Raw genomic sequence first — 19,342 nt, forward strand, 5'->3', positions numbered from 1 at the left:
TACATCGCACGCCTCTAACGGCTGTAGCAAAATAAACAATGAACATCACCACGATCGACACTCACCATCTGTTGTGAATAACCAAATACACTCGTTAATAACTTCGAACTCGCTGTATAAATTCAGCAATCATGTGGATCCAGATTTTCATTTGTGTAATCGTGTGTGTTAGTGTCGGCACTGTTAACAGCGATGAATTTCCCGTGTTCAACAAGTGTTGTTCAAAAAACATGAGTTTAATAAAAGTGTACGAGTTTAACGGAACCGATGAACGTTTCGAGTGTTTAGATCGTGAGGACACCGAGAATCTTTATAATATATCCCATGCTCCTCTTGTCATCGGAGAGTACGTACGAGTCGACTATGGCATACCTACAGAGTGTGAGCAATTTCAAATGTCTACTCATATGATCGCGACAGAGCTCGAGATGATACCAGGTAACAGATGCTATGACAAATTAGTTCTGGAAGCCGTTAATGACACGCTGAAAAAAAGTGTTCCTAAAATTGTGGCGATTACATGTAATTTAAATAACACAGAAAATGTTGTTAAATCTAAATTGACTGTAGATCATGTGAAAAAGTGTTGTCCTGCCGGCTTCAGTTACGACGTGGTCAATCATTTATGTAGAAAGAGCGACATCAAATACACTGAAGATACTTTAATAAAAGAGTTAAAATTGAGCGAGTACAACATTAAGGAAGTGGACAGTGGGTTACATTGCAAAATACATGAATCTGCAGTGGAATTAACTGAGGAACAGTACTCCTTTAAAGTTGTGGCGGACAGTTTGATTGTTGTTAATAAAAATACGGACAGAAAGACTAAGATACCTCAGGGGGAATGGTGCATGGACCACAATTATCAAAATCAAAGATTGATTGCCCGAGTATGTACCGATCAATGTTCTGATTTCGATGCATATTGCGTAAAAAAATGTTGTCCTGTAGGACAACACTACAAAAACATTACGCTGCGGCAGTCCCATCAGCAAATGTGTGCCCACAACAGACGACGTATTCTTCGACATTTCAGTTTACTTGGAACCTTTAGAAAGAGAAAACGGCCCGATAGCAGGTAATTATCTATCTTCCTCATTGATAGGGCACTGTACGCAACGTCTAAATGATCACAACAATGATTTTGTTAAATATTTATCGGCGTCTGAAATGACCTTGTCGAATAAAGTTGCAAAGCATACCACACAAAATTAGTTAGATGAATGATCTACTATGTACTTGCTTTTTTTCGCGGCTTTATCCGCGTGAAAGTGTTACATCGGCATAAAAATTCATATGTCTATTTTTTTTTACTGGATCAAGAAGAGTTGTTGGGCTCTCTGACTTATAATTTACAAACTTAATGCTAAAAAACTATAACGAACAATTGTTCTGATGTTGTATGCAAGATGTAGAAACCAACAAACAATAATTTTACCTAATTTTAAATTTAAACATTGTTTTCAATTTTTATTATTCCGATAAAAAAAAAATTCGTGGTCGCCTATCCATGTCGACAACGTTGATAACAAATACGTACATACATTCACACGAGCACACACAGACGAACGTAAACACACTTACATATATGCACAAATGCAAACATATAAATATTTATTTACCTTTTGAAATTCTGAGTAGTCAATCGCTTAGTATTTTTATCAGTCGTACTGATAGCGGAATTGAATCGACATCTTTGTCGCAGTATCAGTATGTAAGTCACAACTCACAAGCCGTGTTATTGTGTATCACAGCGTTGTCGTGTACGCAAATCTACAAAGAACCTGAGTAAATCACTAGTCTATTGCCCACGTAAAGGCAGGCATTGTATACAATAGATTTTTCAAACAGTATTAAATTGGAAGTGTTTACGAAAGTAACAATGTGTGTTTATGCTATAATTAATGTATTACCAACAACTTTTGGGCGTTATTAGTGAAGTGGACAAAGGGCGGTGCGGGGGGCGCCGGCGGCGACGACAGCGGCTTCACAGGCGCAACTCGCAACAGCCTCCAACAAAGCTCGTAATTAAGGCGGCTGACGAAGCTGGCGAGTGGCGACCGGCGTCACTCCACTGTCGGAGCTGTGCTACATCGCACGCCTCTAACGGCTGTAGCAAAATAAACAATGAACATCACCACGATCGACACTCACCATCTGTTGTGAATAACCAAATACACTCGTTAATAACTTCGAACTCGCTGTATAAATTCAGCAATCATGTGGATCCAGATTTTCATTTGTGTAATCGTGTGTGTTAGTGTCGGCACTGTTAACAGCGATGAATTTCCCGTGTTCAACAAGTGTTGTTCAAAAAACATGAGTTTAATAAAAGTGTACGAGTTTAACGGAACCGATGAACGTTTCGAGTGTTTAGATCGTGAGGACACCGAGAATCTTTATAATATATCCCATGCTCCTCTTGTCATCGGAGAGTACGTACGAGTCGACTATGGCATACCTACAGAGTGTGAGCAATTTCAAATGTCTACTCATATGATCGCGACAGAGCTCGAGATGATACCAGGTAACAGATGCTATGACAAATTAGTTCTGGAAGCCGTTAATGACACGCTGAAAAAAAGTGTTCCTAAAATTGTGGCGATTACATGTAATTTAAATAACACAGAAAATGTTGTTAAATCTAAATTGACTGTAGATCATGTGAAAAAGTGTTGTCCTGCCGGCTTCAGTTACGACGTGGTCAATCATTTATGTAGAAAGAGCGACATCAAATACACTGAAGATACTTTAATAAAAGAGTTAAAATTGAGCGAGTACAACATTAAGGAAGTGGACAGTGGGTTACATTGCAAAATACATGAATCTGCAGTGGAATTAACTGAGGAACAGTACTCCTTTAAAGTTGTGGCGGACAGTTTGATTGTTGTTAATAAAAATACGGACAGAAAGACTAAGATACCTCAGGGGGAATGGTGCATGGACCACAATTATCAAAATCAAAGATTGATTGCCCGAGTATGTACCGATCAATGTTCTGATTTCGATGCATATTGCGTAAAAAAATGTTGTCCTGTAGGACAACACTACAAAACATTACGCTGCGGCAGTCCCATCAGCAAATGTGTGCCCACAACAGACGACGTATTCTTCGACATTTCAGTTTACTTGGAACCTTTAGAAAGAGAAAACGGCCCGATAGCAGGTAATTATCTATCTTCCTCATTGATAGGGCACTGTACGCAACGTCTAAATGATCACAACAATGATTTTGTTAAATATTTATCGGCGTCTGAAATGACCTTGTCGAATAAAGTTGCAAAGCATACCACACAAAATTAGTTAGATGAATGATCTACTATGTACTTGCTTTTTCGCGGCTTTATCCGCGTGAAAGTGTTACATCGGCATAAAAATTCATATGTCTATTTTTTTTTACTGGATCAAGAAGAGTTGTTGGGCTCTCTGACTTATAATTTACAAACTTAATGCTAAAAAACTATAACGAACAATTGTTCTGATGTTGTATGCAAGATGTAGAAACCAACAAACAATAATTTTATAATACGAAATCCTGCTGTTATATATTCATATTTATGATTTCATTTAGACGTGCTGGGCATCCGGAATGATATAATGTGCCCATCGGGCAAAGTGATGCTAAACAGAAGTGTTGAACACGACTATCATGAGCTTACCCCGGATGGTTTCCTCAAATCGCCTGTCAGCGAAAAGAGTGACTATTGTTTGGAAGCCTTCGACAGCCGTCATTGTCCCGGAGGCGTTATAACTATCACAGCTGTCACGTGCTTTGTCAAAGCGCCAGTGACAAAAGATTTTCGAGTATCTTTTGTGGTAAGTTTTACGTGGAATATTAATAATTCCATCATATACATACATTTTATAAACGTCTACACATTGAATACATTCAGGCTTTTAAATGAATAAAGATTTTCAAAGATCATTATCCGTATGAATACTAGCAAGTACAATATACTTCTATTACAATCTAATTGTTATAAGTATTTATATAGTTAGTAATGAAATAAAATATAAATATATATATATATATATATATATATATATATATATATATATATATATATATATATATATATATATATATATATATATACATAATACTTTTATTAAAAAATATGATATAGAAAACAATAACATCACTGCTCCCAGCCCCTGATGCCCGTGCGTAAATTAATCACAGATTTATCACGAAATAGCTTGTATAACTTTTTTTATAAATTAGTTATTGTATTATATTAAGAAATTCGTTGTATGTAAGTTATAGTATATTTTCGTGAGCCTTAGTTTTCCACAATAATTTCAATGACGCTTCCATACGTTTCTAAGTAAAATAACTTTCACAAATAGATACATCGAAAAAAATATATTTTATTTCACGTTTAAAAGAAAAATATCAAGAACACTAATTAAAGATAATTCTCGTTTCAGTTGCAGTTATGTGTTCATAATGTTCTGTACTGTCAGTGTGTGACAAAGTTAAAATACCATGTCGCAAACCAAAACCAAAAAATACTACACACTATACATATATACATAATTTTTTTTTGTCCCACTATCGTAATTTATTGTTGATTAACTTCCTTATTGTCGCATTGATTGCAGTTATATTAGGTTATCACTGAAAATAACTCTCGAGATAGTGAGTGTATTGCATACTGCATATAAACGCCGACTTCCTAAAAGAAAAATAAAACAGATGTATTAACGGAACGTTTAATATAGTGATGTAAGAACCACTAGTAAGATATAAGTAGGTGTCGGCACTTCGTGTATTTCGTCGAACACTCACTCACCATCTATATCGAAATTGAAGTGATGGCCGGATTTTTTATTAATTGCGCTTGAAAAGTAAACAGTTATAAGCAATCGTAAACACATACCTAATTCCTATTTCTGAAATGATTATACAACATACCTAAGGTATTATTAATTGTAAACTACAATAAATATATATATATGTTTGCTAGATGTTATATACGATAGAATTATAAAATGTATCAAGATGACGCAACAATTATAATATGATGTTGTCATCTTTTAATAAAATATAGACCAGTTCATGGAATCGCCGTTCAGCTTCATAATATTGCAACTGTCAATTGGCTAATAATATTGACCCATACAACATTTTTTATTTGTGCTGTGAATATGGGAAAAGAACGGGTTTACATTAAAGACTTGAAATATATTTGTTTTAATTTTATTAACTATAACTCGTACGCAAGTGTTAGTCATCTAGCTAGCATGTTGGAAGGGCACAGGGTGGATAGTGCTGCATGAAAAGGAGCATTAAATAATTATGGTACTTTTTCACACTGCCGCTACACCACCGTCTACCGCAAGAGGTGACTAGTTGTGCGTGGATTGTATGGTATATAATTTTCAAACAAATAAATGACGAAACGATAAACAACAAACCGTTGATTTGATGATAACCGAAACTACTGCCCATTATGAGTAAAACACCATCAGAAATTTAAGTTAACCACTGCGTAGCGTTGCACTTCGTTTATCACCTTGAGACAGTTATAAAATTATGTTTATTTTGTTATGTAGGTGATCAGCATCTCAAGCGTTTGTCTTGCGCTGACTTTGATAGTATACTGCGCTCTTCCGGAACTGAGGAATCTCCACGGACGCACCCTTATTTGCCACGTCGGCATGATGCTCCTCGCGTTTTCATGCTTGGCGCGGGTGCAGTACGCTCACGTACCCAACAGAGTGACATGTACTTTACTTGGTAAGGAACAAGTTGTTTTATTAGAATAATTTATTACCAGAATTTTCTAACCATTTGGACATATACAATGATTTCTCTAGCAATAATAAGCACTAGTTATCATATAGATAGATAATATTTTATTTTGTGAATATTTATGAAATACAGGACTCGATAAGGAGTTGATACCATTATTAATTAACTTATTTGCTTATTAACTTTGGTATAACATTGTGCCAGATTATTTTTTTCATGGAAGATATTATCGCTAATTAATATTAGTTTAATACTTTATAAATAATTTGTAACATAGAACAACGGCATAAGTGTGAGTTGGACTCGCGCACCGACGACCGACTCGCGCAATTACGTACAAACTTTAAAGATAGGTATATTAAAAAACATCTAAAATGATTGCTCTAATTAAAAGACAAACTAGGTTACAGGACAAATTTAACTTTGTCATTCGATCCCTAGACACGCTTAGTGCACTAACTGCAAATAATTAGTTTGTTATAGTAAATTCGCTTTTTATTGTTATTAAAGTAAATTAGTAATATTAAAATCAAGTGCCTGATCTAAGAGCTTACAATATCACAATATTAATAAAAAAATTGAAGATCTGAAACTGATGATTAATTGCATTTTATATGTAATCCTCTAGTTGCGTATAAGTGTTCCATAGAATTTATATACCATATTCAATACTTATTCGCCAAGTATTTGATGAGTTTAGTGTCTTCAAAATGTGTGACGTGTCAAATGTGTTAACAGGCGATTTTTTTGGGCTACGATTATATGACTGACCGCATGAAACAAAACCGCTAAACCGCCGACTCGCTCACGTCGTTTTCTGTGACATAGTACTTAGTACTAACGATTAAGCCATGCATTTCTTGTAGAACTAAATACATTACAGAGGTTAAATTGTGAGATAGTTTATTATGAGCGCATTTATGGGTTGCTAATAATAGAATACGTGCAATGTGCATAGCTAAAATTGTAACATATATGAATACAATATTAAAAGAGCCGAACGTAATAGGTTGTGATAATGAAGTGATATTAATAATGAATTGTTGATCATGATCTATACTTTAAACTAATGGTTTATTTAAATATCGTTATATTAGTTACAAAGAAGCCATTAAAGTGATATATAGAACATAAATATTTTGGATTGAAATCTTTTCAGTGATTAAAAAATATGCTAGAGTCGCTGTTGAAGTGTTTATTATTTTCGTATGTGCTATTTAAATTTGTACAAAATATGAGCGTCAGCTACCATCGAATCATACAGTTAGTCTCAAAATGGTACATCAAATAGGTTGACTATTCCGCACATCTAATAATCATCACAGGGACTAAAATGATAATTTCAGGTCATTTTGACTATTTTTATCTCGTGTTGACTAGATTCTGTGTTCGTATAATTCATTACACTTAGAAAATACGTTGGAGTGTGTAGATTACATGTCATGTCATGTTTTACATTGATGTCATTTTGTATTCTATTTCTTCAGGTCAGTAAAGGAAATAATATTAAAATTAAAACATTTAGGTAATTCTATGGAAGTACTTGTTCATTGGGTATATATTATGAAATAACTAATGTGGCCACCGTATGGCTATTTAATGAGTTGCATTCAGCATAATAAAGAATAATGAAATAACTTTCTGTATTGTTGTACTTGGAATTTTATTGTCATTTTGAAAGTATGAGTGATGTACTATGACACGTACATACATACATACATAACATCACGCATTTTATCCCCGAAGGGGTATGCAGAGGCGCAACTAGGGCACCCACTTTTCGCCAAGTATGTTCCGTCCTATGATGTGATAGGGGGCACTAGGACACGTACTTTCAAAATATTTTCAATACATTCAATAAACAATCATATATTTTGTATTACAAGATCCAATTTACTACCTTTATTAAATTATATTAACGGCTTTATTAAATAAAATCTCGCATTTATTATTCGACGTGTACGTAACATTAGCTAATTTTGATAATTAAATTCCTTAATTATTCATTGAAATGGAATGAGTCACGGATATTAACATAAATAATACTAGGATATCTATGATACAATTCTCTTTTGCCTAAATATTACATTTGTTCTATTATAATCAACATTAGGCCCGTAATTGACAATTTATCTTTGTGTGTACTACTTGATTTACGAAGGCGAAAAGCCCAATTTATAGACAAAAGTTAATCTTTAGGAGTGTTTGTTTGACATGATCCATCACTTATATTACTTATATTGTTTGTGCAGGGTACGGCATTTATTTCGGTTTCGTGGCGGCCTTTGCTTGGCTCAACGTCATGTGCTTCGACATATGGTGGACATTTGGGTGAGTTAGCTTTATAACCAACACAAAAATTACCGATGGTATTGTGCAAATGTGTAAACTTAGGAACACGGCTCAGGGTCCTGCAAAATATGAGCAATGCAATCATGGTTGGTTACGTCATTACATGCCACAGAGACAGACGGTTGCGGATTTTTTGATGTTTGAATATTTTTTTACTGATATTATTCTCAACGGGGATCCGTGATGACTTGGTAATATTACTTTTTAATAATGAAACTAGTTTTGTAATTTAAAAAATAAGTAATCTTCATCATTCCGTACGCATTTATGTTGCACAAAAGTATACTTTTGTATGAACTGTTTCTGTTCATATCATAACGGCGGTATAAAACATAGCGCTCTTAAAAATAAACGTAGAGTAGGGAAATGGTGTTTATATCCTGTAGTCTGGCTCATCGGATCCTAAGTCACCAGTGCATTGTAACCATTTATCGCGAATGATCAATGAAACGTTTATTCCGTCTATATTGCCCTTTGCTTAGTTATTGACTATTTTCAGCTACTTGGCCTTATTCCACAGGTATTACACTCCAAAAATGTTATAAGGTTATATTGCAGAGTGGCTTTCACTTATTTATTAAAAATATTATAGCATTGCCTGAAATATTCGTATTATTAGGTTTATATTTCCAGGGAACTTAGGAGTGACCGTGGTCTATAAAGTTCCAGCATCAAGAAGTAATGCCTCTGGTTGTCACAATAATAAATTGTACTTAAGTGACATGTAAACATAGTATTTTATGGCTGTGTGTGTTGTCAATGTTTTCCAAGCGAAGACTTACCGCAGCACGTAACAGCGTTATTCCAATAAAAATTTTATGAATATATGCAAAAGTTTACCATCATTATGTTTGAGTTGATATGGATAAAATGTAATAAACTATATTCTGACTGGAGGTTTAATTTCTAAATAAAAAAATAAAATGTTAAAATTATTGCAATAATTAGTTTTTAATTGTAATTAACAATCGCATAAATCCACTCCGCGCAATTAGTTCCACACGCTTCGTTTGAGCCTTATGGCAGAAGAAACAGTAAAGTGGAACAGACTTCTGCTCAACAGTTTAATGATACGTTATAACATTTGCATAAATATTCTTCCGTATTTTGTTTTAAGAAAACATTGTAGATTTCATTGAAACATAATGTTTACGTAAAATGTAGTTGATATTTTTCTTAGTATCACCGTGTTAGTTCTAAAAACTATGAGAAATATTTTTTCGACTTTACTTGTAAAAATCAATCACTGTTCCCACGCATGGCGGACTTTAGAGATTTGGTTGCGGGCGGCGCGGTGGCGCGCGGCGGCCCCGGAGCTGGAAGTACAGCGTTGTTATGACTAACCATGCCCTGGTAACTTCGAACTAATTATTTTTTTTAGAATAAGCGCCATCTCTCCCCTACACATGGCACTAATTTCTTAATATCTTTTCTCAGTGTGACTAGTTCATTATATGTTAGTTTTAGTACGTATAAATTTTGATAATTCTGGTATTTTTTTTATTTAAGCTAGAACTAAACAAGCAGTTATGCTTTAAAAATAAATTTTATTACTTCCTATAAAAGTTATCTACAATACTTATAATTTTAAAATAAATTTGGACGAATAGCAATATTTTTAGTATTTTATAGTAGTTTACTGCTAACAAACAATAGCAACTTCTAGTAAACGTCATAAGATATTTTTCTGTCGGTAAATTTGTGTACTCGTGCGCATTTTCTTGTGATTTTTGTTTTTTGTTGTATATTTACGTTGAATTGAGCTTCAGTTCTTCCGTATTTAAGAAATACCTATTGACTGTGTTTGTGTAAGTGTTAGTGACATACATTAGATAGGCCCTCTATAAGAAATTTGAACTATTTATATCAGTGTAGTGTTGTTTGTAAAACATTTTACATAATGTCCCGGAACATCAGACAATGTATTAATAAATGTGTAAAAGAAATAAATTAGTTTAAAATATACTATTGTATTATTTATCTTTGAATTGGGTCAAACCATTACATTTCGACCCATACGTAGAACAAAGTTTATCTGCAAAACACTGATTCTGACACTTAATAAAATAAATTCCTAATTTGTTATTTACATAACAGCATATTATATTCCAAAAATTGTTACTAAGAACCAGTGTTTTACAATTACGACTTTTTCTACCGATGGGTCGACATATAATTAAATATATTATTTTGAAAGTTAGAAACCTATATATGCATATACATGCATAGGTATATTTATTTTATTTCCCTGTATGGCGTCCAGATGTCGCTCAACGTTATGAAATTTCAAACTGAGAGTTGCCAGTCTATTTCCAGTATTATATATTAGTCTATGTGACTAACGATACTTTTGCGTAAACACATAACAATTGTTTCCGCCGTCTCATTGTTTCCAACGTCTTCACTTACTCATATTTTGAATATTGTATAGGTCAGATCGTCTTGGCTTAAGCTGGTTCTTTGTCGCATGTGGTTAAATATTTACATCTTCATAGTATTGAAATGTTTACATATTGCCATATTGGTACTCTGATATTTGCACATTGAGCAAAGCATCCGTCGGATTTGTTAGTACAAGCTAAGAAGATAAATATTACACATTGGTTATGTATTTCACAATGATCTAAGGATGGAATCGATCATATACACTGGTATACAGCATAGCGTTCTAATGATAATATGTTGCTAATAAACCAAATAATTTATGAAACAAAATATGTATATCTTTCATATGGTCTTATGTTGTAGTCTGTCCATGTGTCGTGGCTGTCAGTCTATACGTGCGAAGGTCACATTTCGTAGAAGCAACTGAAATATAGGGTTCATATTAATATCGCATATTAAGGTTTATTTATAGCATAATTCAAATTAGTGGAGGCGATATAGTTTTATAATTCGCAGTGTAATTTTAATTAATTATTATTTTATACATACATAAGTGTAGGTGTAATTTTACGATTTAACATTTCAAAACTCCTCATGGCAAGAGTTCTATTGAAACACGAAGACTTAACAATAGTCATTAAATATGATTATTAATGTTGTACATTGATCAATTTAAAATTGTACATTAAATGGTCAAGGGTTGTCATGTCACCCTCGCGTATTTCCCGGTGATATATCAAGTGACCCCGAAATGTGGGGTTGAATATCTAATAACAAACTTATTTCTGCGGTAAATTTGCTCACAAATATATTATCTTGTCAAACATGCTTGTTGCTCTAAATATCGGCCAAATAAATTACTGTACGTAATGAATCACTCCATAGTGTTAGTTTTTTTGATACCCTGTCTGGATGATGGCCTTGGTGGCCAAATTGTTACGACATTGGTAATTGAGTTCATGTTATTTTATTTGACGTAATTTAATTAGGAGGCAATGGAAGACGTAACTTAGTGGTGCTTCGTTAGGTAGGTCAAAAACGGCCATTGCAATTAGATAGAAGGTAATCACAACAGACAGCATAGAAAATTCACTTTACGCGTCACTGGCGATACAGGCGTGGTTCTAATTAAACTACGTCATCAGTAGAGCGCACCTCGGAAAATCCATGCAAAATATTGAATAGTTCAACAAAAACCAAAGGCTAAATATATACACACTATGATTTGAAGGTCACGTTTACATTAATTTAGCTATCGCTAGTCTGGCAACGTTGATTGCATTTTTGGTAAGCGATTGTAGAAATAGATTCGTTAATTTATTTTTTTAATTATAATATATTTAAGAACAAAAATTCATGAATAATAATTTTAATTGAAATCAAAGCTCTTTGGCGGGCATATTATCTTATAAACAAACATTGTTCATGCGCTAACAATATCTACTGAGGCACGAATGTTCGTGGCATCAGGGCACCGTTTATAAATTAAACGTTTGGTAAATGTTAACATGCGTGCTGTTTGTTTATAATTTCATAATTTAGTTGAAGCACCTATACATGATTATACGATTAGTAGCCAACACTTGAGTACTATACTATCTTTTTGCATCGCTAGATCATCAATGGTTTTGTTATTATCGCTATATAGGTTACATTTATCAGATATTACAATACCGAGGTTTATCCTAACCATTAGCGGCTCAATCCCCGTGACCCGTAAAACAAATGTGAAGCGGAAAGCCAATAAAGATATCGCATACTACGGATATTAATGACAGCTTACGTCATTAGGTACCATTATGACTTCCATCTCGTACATCGATACCGTACATACTACTTATTATGAAATAATTGATGAGCTTGATGACATTTTGCCCTACATCTTTTCTTGACTTAATGTCCAACATGCATCATAGCAGTGCGTTTGTGGAACGGCAGATTACCTCAATTTCAATAAAGTTAAAATATAACACAGGAAAATAAACTAGAAACATAACAAAAAAACTAAAATGGTATTTGTCAATAACGATGCTGTCCAATTTCTTTAATATTCGACCTAAATAACTTAAAACTCAGTGGCTTTGATGATGACAAGTATATCATAATCAAAGTTCACAGATTTGAGGGCCACAGTAATGACTGATTTTGGAGGTTACATAAAAAGTACCAGTTATTTTATTGTAGTTTATAGAGTAGATAGATACCACATAGCCAATGACAGGATTTTTTGTTTACTAACATTATAACTCGAACAAGCAAATGAAGCATTAAGGATATCACGAGGATCTTTACTACCTATATCTACATCGTGGCTGCCTTAGAGGGGACAAATCGGGCAAACGCGCGGGTCACGCGCGGTGTATTTGCGAACCTGTTTATAGCATCTTACCTACAAAACTTGTAAAATTGGAAGCTTCATTAATGACCTCGCGTCTTTTTGCTCCTCGCGGAGCCTCGCGTCGGTTTTTTATCTTTTGGCCGGAGCTTTATGTGGGTTAAGCCTGCCACTGTCTATACAGACAACTATATTATAATTACATAATCCATATAAATTATATACAAATGTTTTATATTTCAGTTATAATAATGAAAATTATGTGATGAGAGGTGAATACATGAATTACACTTGCATATCTTAAAGCAATTAAATATTTGCAGGAGTGTTCGTACAGTGCAGCCATTGCGTAAGGCGGGCACCGAAAGAAGACGATTTTTATGGTACTCGCTATACGCATGGAGTTTTGCAATAATTCTAACCCTGATCACATTTTTATTTGACACGTATCCGGTATCCAAAATCTTGGATGCTAACATCGGAAGCGGCATGTGCTGGTTTGGGGCTTGTGAGTATACCTAAATAAAAAATCATTATTAATGTAACTATATTAAAACACTTAAATCCACGTGGACAACGGATAAACAATGGATAAACAATCCACACAGACTATAACGTATTATCATATTCTAACGTTTGTAAAGCAACACTCGTGCGAATGGAATAAATGCTACCGAGTCCAGCCATTATACTTTCAAATCATTGCATCGTGACGATTTGTGTACTTTAGTATTTTTAAATTTCTATAAACATAAGTGGCAGAAAAATTCGATGGACTTGTCAGATTATGATATTTTATTTCCTTTGATCATATTTAAATTGATTAGGAACTCGAATATATTATAAACATAACAACAAATTCCAAATAGTTGACGCCGTGAACCATTTTTATTTTAAGGCCGAGCAACGGAAAAATGACGTAACCACTTGCTAACATATTTGGATATTTAATGAATTAGGCCCTATTCCATTGTAATTAGATTCATCTAACATTATTAATGAGTGAAATAAATTTTGCTCTTATACAAATGCTGTAATAATATGGCACACTTAGCTTAAAATAAGAATCAAAAAAAAAATTGTGACCGCGACGCGATGTGAGAAAGCTGTAAACAAAATAAATTGTAGTTACTGTTGACATACCATGCTGGTATCAAAATAAGCAGTCACCTGCGTTATTACACGCTTCAGATACTTGATTATTTATTCTGAGGACTATTTTCCGACTAGTGAATATAAACCCGATTTGCTATTTGACGGTTAGGTCCATTACATAAGCTAAGAACCGCTAAGCAAGGTTGACATTCAAATCATGTCCACAAGAATATTAGAAGATGTAATACCAAAACTTTAATTTATAAAAATAGAATTAATATTTTTTATCGTGTAGCACTAGATTATTCATACATACTTCCATTAATAGGTTATAAACAGGATACCGCTCGTTGTGAATCATGGAAACGGTCATATGATCAGTTTTGTGCTTGTAGATCAAAACACCAGGACGGACTGGCCGCATTATATATTCTTCGTGATACCAATGGGTTTGGTGACGTGTACTAACTTCGTGTTATGGATAATGACAGCACGACACTGTGCTCGTGTGAAGTCGGAGGTTCATCGCCTGCAGGCCGGCTCGGTGGGTGACCGGGCCAAGCGACGGTTTCGTATTGATAGAGCCAAGTAAGTTGACTGTTTTTTTTTATTGTGACTGCATTTAACTACAAAAACCATTTTCCGCATTTACAATGTTAGGTTTAAATAAGAACTATCCATGTATATTTGTATTGGAAGTAGGTATATTAAGATTACTAAATGAGTCGTTTTCCATACTTCTAATTAGTGCATGTGAAGCATGCCTGAATGTTAATTATAAAAAAGTCGAGTGTGGATTGAATAAAATTCAAAACAATTACAACATGCATTCATTGGATTTTTTTACACGTTCCTTGTAATTTCAACGAAATGTAACTTGAACACAAAGATATTTAAAAAGTACTTAATCATAAGTAAGTTTACACAATCTACAATATTATAACTGTACTAAGTAATTATATTTTCACTTTTTTTAGCGACTTCATTTTAAATTTTGAAATATAAATTAACATGTTTTTTTTCCTATTATATATGTATAAGTAAGTATCAATGTAATAAGAGGAAACTGCTTCCAAAATTATATTTACTATTAGTGTATTTTTAAGTTGCTCCGTAACCTTTCGATTTTTTAATGTATTCTGATGATTTCCCATTATTTATTTTTTGTATGTATTTTTGAAGTTGTCGTAAAACTTCTTAGAAATCAATCGCATTCATAACCCAGACATATTTTTTGAAACATAACAATATGAAGAATAGATGTTTAGTTATTCATTTATCGTAGCTCATGTCTGAAGTATTTCTTGAGAATTTGCATTTTTGATCTGATTAAGGAAATCCCCGTGTCAAACGCCAGAATATTTTACAATAGCTTTCGAGGAAATGTTATTTGATATGATGACTTTAGTAATTCCAATGAAGTGAGATAGGGGATTGTAAGACGATTTTGTTTACTTATACAATAGTGTTTAAGCAACCAATAAGATTAGTTTGTTAGTATTTTATTATAATTATTATAAAAATTCTGCATAACAGTTACATGTTAATAGCACTATAAAAGTATAACTACTAATTGACAAATTAGACAGCAAAACACAATGATTTTGATAGCGCTTGGTAAATTGTTGTTTCAGATATGACGCAATAATAGTGTTTTAGGAATTTTCGTAGCGGGAAAGGTTGTTCACGCGTGCGAAGTCGCGAATAACACCTAGTTCTCCACAAAAAGAATTTCAAGTGTATGTGAAGTCAGTCAATCCAGTTGCGCATTGGGGCAGCAAGCTAGACTAATATATCCTCTCAGTAGTAGAGGAGGCCTGCTCCTAGTAATGGGATAGTACCTGTTATGGAGCTGCACTGGAATTTCAACTGGTTAATAAGGGATAAAATTTAAGTTAAAACGATATATTGCTACTCCTATATGTTGATTGTTATATTTCTCTTTTTAGCATAGTCTTATTCATATGTTTTTTATGATAAGTATTTCTAAATAAATTAAAATCAAAATGTTTTCAGATACGTACTAACCGGCAAACTGTGGGTGGTGATGGGAGCAGGATGGATTTCTGAGTTGTTGTCGACGTTAACTTCTGAACCGCAATGGCTGTGGATGTGCATCGATCTCCTGAATGAACTTCAAGGCGTTTTCATATTCCTCATACTAGTTTTCAAGCCCAAACTCTACTACCTTATAAGAAAAAGGCTGGGTAAGAATCTGTTTATTAAAAAAAAACTTCAATTACTGGCTAGTGAAATACCTATATTATATGTATAGTGATAAATTGTAAAAATCTGATTCATACTTTGTATTATTATCTGTCTATGAATTTGATAGTGTAATGTTCCGACACTCATAAATAGATAAGGTACTTCTCTACCTAAAAGTTTTGCCGTTATTTCTAATGGTAATGTTCTGGCCAAATGTTGTATTGCACGTTAATATTAGTCATATTTTATGGCTTATCTTTACACAACACAATCAGAAGATTGTGAGAAAAATGACTAATAGTTGATGTATTGATGATAATAGTTAATTTTATCTGGAATATTGGTGTTCATTTATATTGTTTGTTTTTGCTGTGCCTACATGCAAATGTGAGAATACATTTTATTTTTTCAGGTTGTTCAAGGATTCCAATTGACACAAGTATAAATGAATAATTATTGTCTTTTCTATTTGTATTCTTGTTGTACCACATACTTTGTTATTAACTTATAACGCTACTTTTGACGTGGCCATTTCCAGGATTTCGGATACTATAAAACTCGTTAACCGGCAATCCCCGCTTAATTAACATTTTAACAGATCTCAAAGCATAACAAATCAGTCAGTGTTGTATAAATGTTTTACCCGTCATTAAACTGCCTGTTTCTTATTATTTCACACTCGAATGCACAATGACTGGTCGTTTTATCCGTCCATTATAGTTATAAGTAATGTATTTGTTGTACCAACTTGGCTTATCAGTTATCACTTTTCATCGGATGTATAACACCAACAACTAATGATGTACTAATAACGCAGGGCTGGAGAAACCGGACGCGCAGAAGAATGGGCCGTCGTCGTCGGGTCGCACATCTTCTACTTTCCTGTCGAGGACTATCAGCTCTGACGAACGTACCAACATGAGAATTTCCCAACTTAACAATGCTAAACAAGCCTAATTATCATATAGCAAAAGTGAAATCAAATGTTTGTCAGGTATTTTTAATAATTTATTAACATGGGATTTGAACGCAAATGCCTTAGACCATCTACAAAGGACGCGCCATTGGGCACTGCTACAAACAAAAAATCTATCACTTTCAATGTAAATACTACAAAGGAAGTGCAACACACATACATCCCTCCATCCCTTATTAACGCACACATAAATAAATCTTAAGCATTTGAGTGAGCATTTGCTCTTATAATTTTGGCAGAAAGGAAATATTACATATATACGGCGCGTCCTTTATAATATATTGTCTATGACTAATGAACAATTTTGCTGACTTCCTTATTTCTTTGAATTGTGTGTTTTCATTTCATTGCATAAATTTGCATGCTTGTGTAATAATTAAGAGTTAGGCAATACATTTGCTAAAAACAGCAATGTGATTTTTGTTGAATAAAAATATTGCTTATACTTCTATTACATAGTCTAGTCATAGCGTAAGTTTGTGCGTCTACTTATTTTTGTGTTAAGTTGTATTTTGCGCTAGTACGCGTAATAAGTTGAATGATTTATGTTTGGTTTTTAATACTTTTTCATAGAACGTACGTTATTACGATAGAATGTATTATTAAATGAATAGAATGTATTATCTGTTATAAAAGACTTACTTGCTAATTGCCTTTGGGTGCTAAGACTAATGTTGGTTATAATGTAGAGTCGTGAAAGTTTAGGTATTAGATGGATTAAAACTTTGTCTAAAAATTAATTTGTCTGGAAATATGTTGAATTATTATTATTACTGTCTGTAAAAATCTTATGGGATATAATATTCATAAAGTGTAAAGTTTAGGAAACTATGAACGCCTAAATAAAAATCTATCCACGCATTAAATCAATTTAGTATATCTACCTGTGATTGTATGAAGGAGTAGGATTGCATAATATCGTTTATTTTAAAACAGATTAAATTATTACTTAAATTCTTAATTATTGTTTGAGTAAATTTATTTCTATTGCTCTTTTGTAGAATGGTAACATTTTACTATAAGAAGGATATTAAGTTACATTTTGAAAACTCTGTATGGACATGTTCACTGTTTTGTGAATTTTACCAATTCGTCTGAAGCTTAATTTTCCCAATAGCAGAAGGTTTTCACTTCGGGAATTGATATTATAAACTATATAAAACTATGATTTCACAAACTAAGTGTAATGTATTAATTAGCAGGTAATTACAGTTCATGAGTGTGATTAAAAAATTACAAAAAAAAATACGTTTTTTTAGTACTGAACTGCATTTGTAATAGTAATTTACATTGATTCATCATTCATTGTTTTGTTAAAGGTAACGTAATTTTTGTATAGTGATTGGTAACGATGCTAAAGTACTTATTGCAGTAGTTAGTGATGTCTATTAACACACCGATAATAAAATTGGTCATGAAATTATCCTATTTACCTATGTATACTTTACACCATAGTTTGTACTGATTTGTTAATAGCGCACAAAGAAGAGAGATATTTGGACCTACACATGTATAATTACCACTGCAAATATTTGATGAATGTTCATATATATTTTCATTATTTAGAACTTTAAATTCTTAATCATCAAATTTATGAAATGTACATAATATTTTAAATTTAGTCGACCAAAAGGTTATTAATGTTCCATGTGTTAGATTAAGTTTAATATTTTTAATTCCTAAATTACTGAAGTGTATTTCTGTTTCGTACAAGGTATTGTATTGTGGTATAAATCAAGTAAAAAGACAAACATAAATTCGAAGAAATTTGTCGAGTTGAGTATAAAATATTATCTGAAAGTGGTTTTATTAATAACAATACACTTCCTCCCTGCACCACACCTCAGGTAGTTGACAGCATGTTTCTAATTAGTAAGAAAATTCCCTTGACGCATCTATACTCGACAGGTTATATGATCGCGCGGCACTAATTACTTCATTCCGCAATGTATATACCTAGTTAAGGGACCTTTATTCTTAAATACATGCGATTAGAATTCAATTTTAATATACACGTTTATTTCGGAATAAGTACACATATTACATTTAATTCTTTGGTTGTATAAGAAACGGAAATACGCTTTATGTTATGAATGCTTTAATACTTTCGTAGATTATAAAGAAATATAATTAATACCTACGTATGTATTTGTTCACAGATCTACTGTTTAATAACAGTAATAAACCAGGTATTAAATTCTAAAGACCAGATAATAAAAAATCCATTCCAGTA

The 19,342-nt window shown here is 33.1% G+C and overlaps 1 protein-coding gene across 3 annotated transcripts; it reads left to right on the forward strand.

The window, feature by feature from the left end:
* Positions 1–1,657: 1,657 nt before the first annotated feature.
* On the forward strand, positions 1,658–19,342 carry LOC115440986 (probable G-protein coupled receptor Mth-like 3). 3 transcript variants are annotated; one of them, XM_030165533.2, is made up of 10 exons: positions 1,658–3,166; positions 3,572–3,816; positions 5,560–5,743; positions 8,011–8,089; positions 13,154–13,338; positions 14,321–14,513; positions 15,942–16,132; positions 16,546–16,572; positions 16,951–17,127; positions 19,269–19,342. In XM_030165533.2, the coding sequence occupies exons 1-9, from the start codon at positions 2,221–2,223 to the stop codon at positions 17,088–17,090; spliced, it is 2,190 nt and encodes a 729-aa protein (XP_030021393.1). In that variant the 5' UTR covers positions 1,658–2,220; the 3' UTR covers positions 17,091–17,127; positions 19,269–19,342. The 3 variants fall into 3 exon arrangements, with proteins under 3 accessions (XP_030021393.1, XP_030021392.1, XP_030021394.1); XM_030165532.2 differs by having other exon boundaries at positions 16,951–19,342; XM_030165534.2 differs by lacking the exon at positions 16,546–16,572 and having other exon boundaries at positions 1,659–3,166; positions 16,951–19,342.

The sequence above is a fragment of the Manduca sexta genome, chromosome 23 (assembly GCF_014839805.1).
Source record: "Manduca sexta isolate Smith_Timp_Sample1 chromosome 23, JHU_Msex_v1.0, whole genome shotgun sequence".
Lineage (NCBI taxonomy): Eukaryota > Metazoa > Arthropoda > Insecta > Lepidoptera > Sphingidae > Manduca > Manduca sexta.

What these genes read in the sequence shown, in the direction of transcription:
- LOC115440986 (XM_030165532.2), top strand. Translation starts at nt 2,221, where the DNA reads ATGTGGATCCAGATTTTCATTTGTGTAATCGTGTGTGTTAGTGTCGGC. An exon ending in AGAAAACGGCCCGATAGCAG is followed by an intron (nt 3,167 to 3,571) that starts GTAATTATCTAT and finishes GATTTCATTTAG; the next exon opens with ACGTGCTGGGCATCCGGAAT. An exon ending in AAGGATTCCAATTGACACAA is followed by an intron (nt 16,573 to 16,950) that starts GTATAAATGAAT and finishes CTAATAACGCAG; the next exon opens with GGCTGGAGAAACCGGACGCG.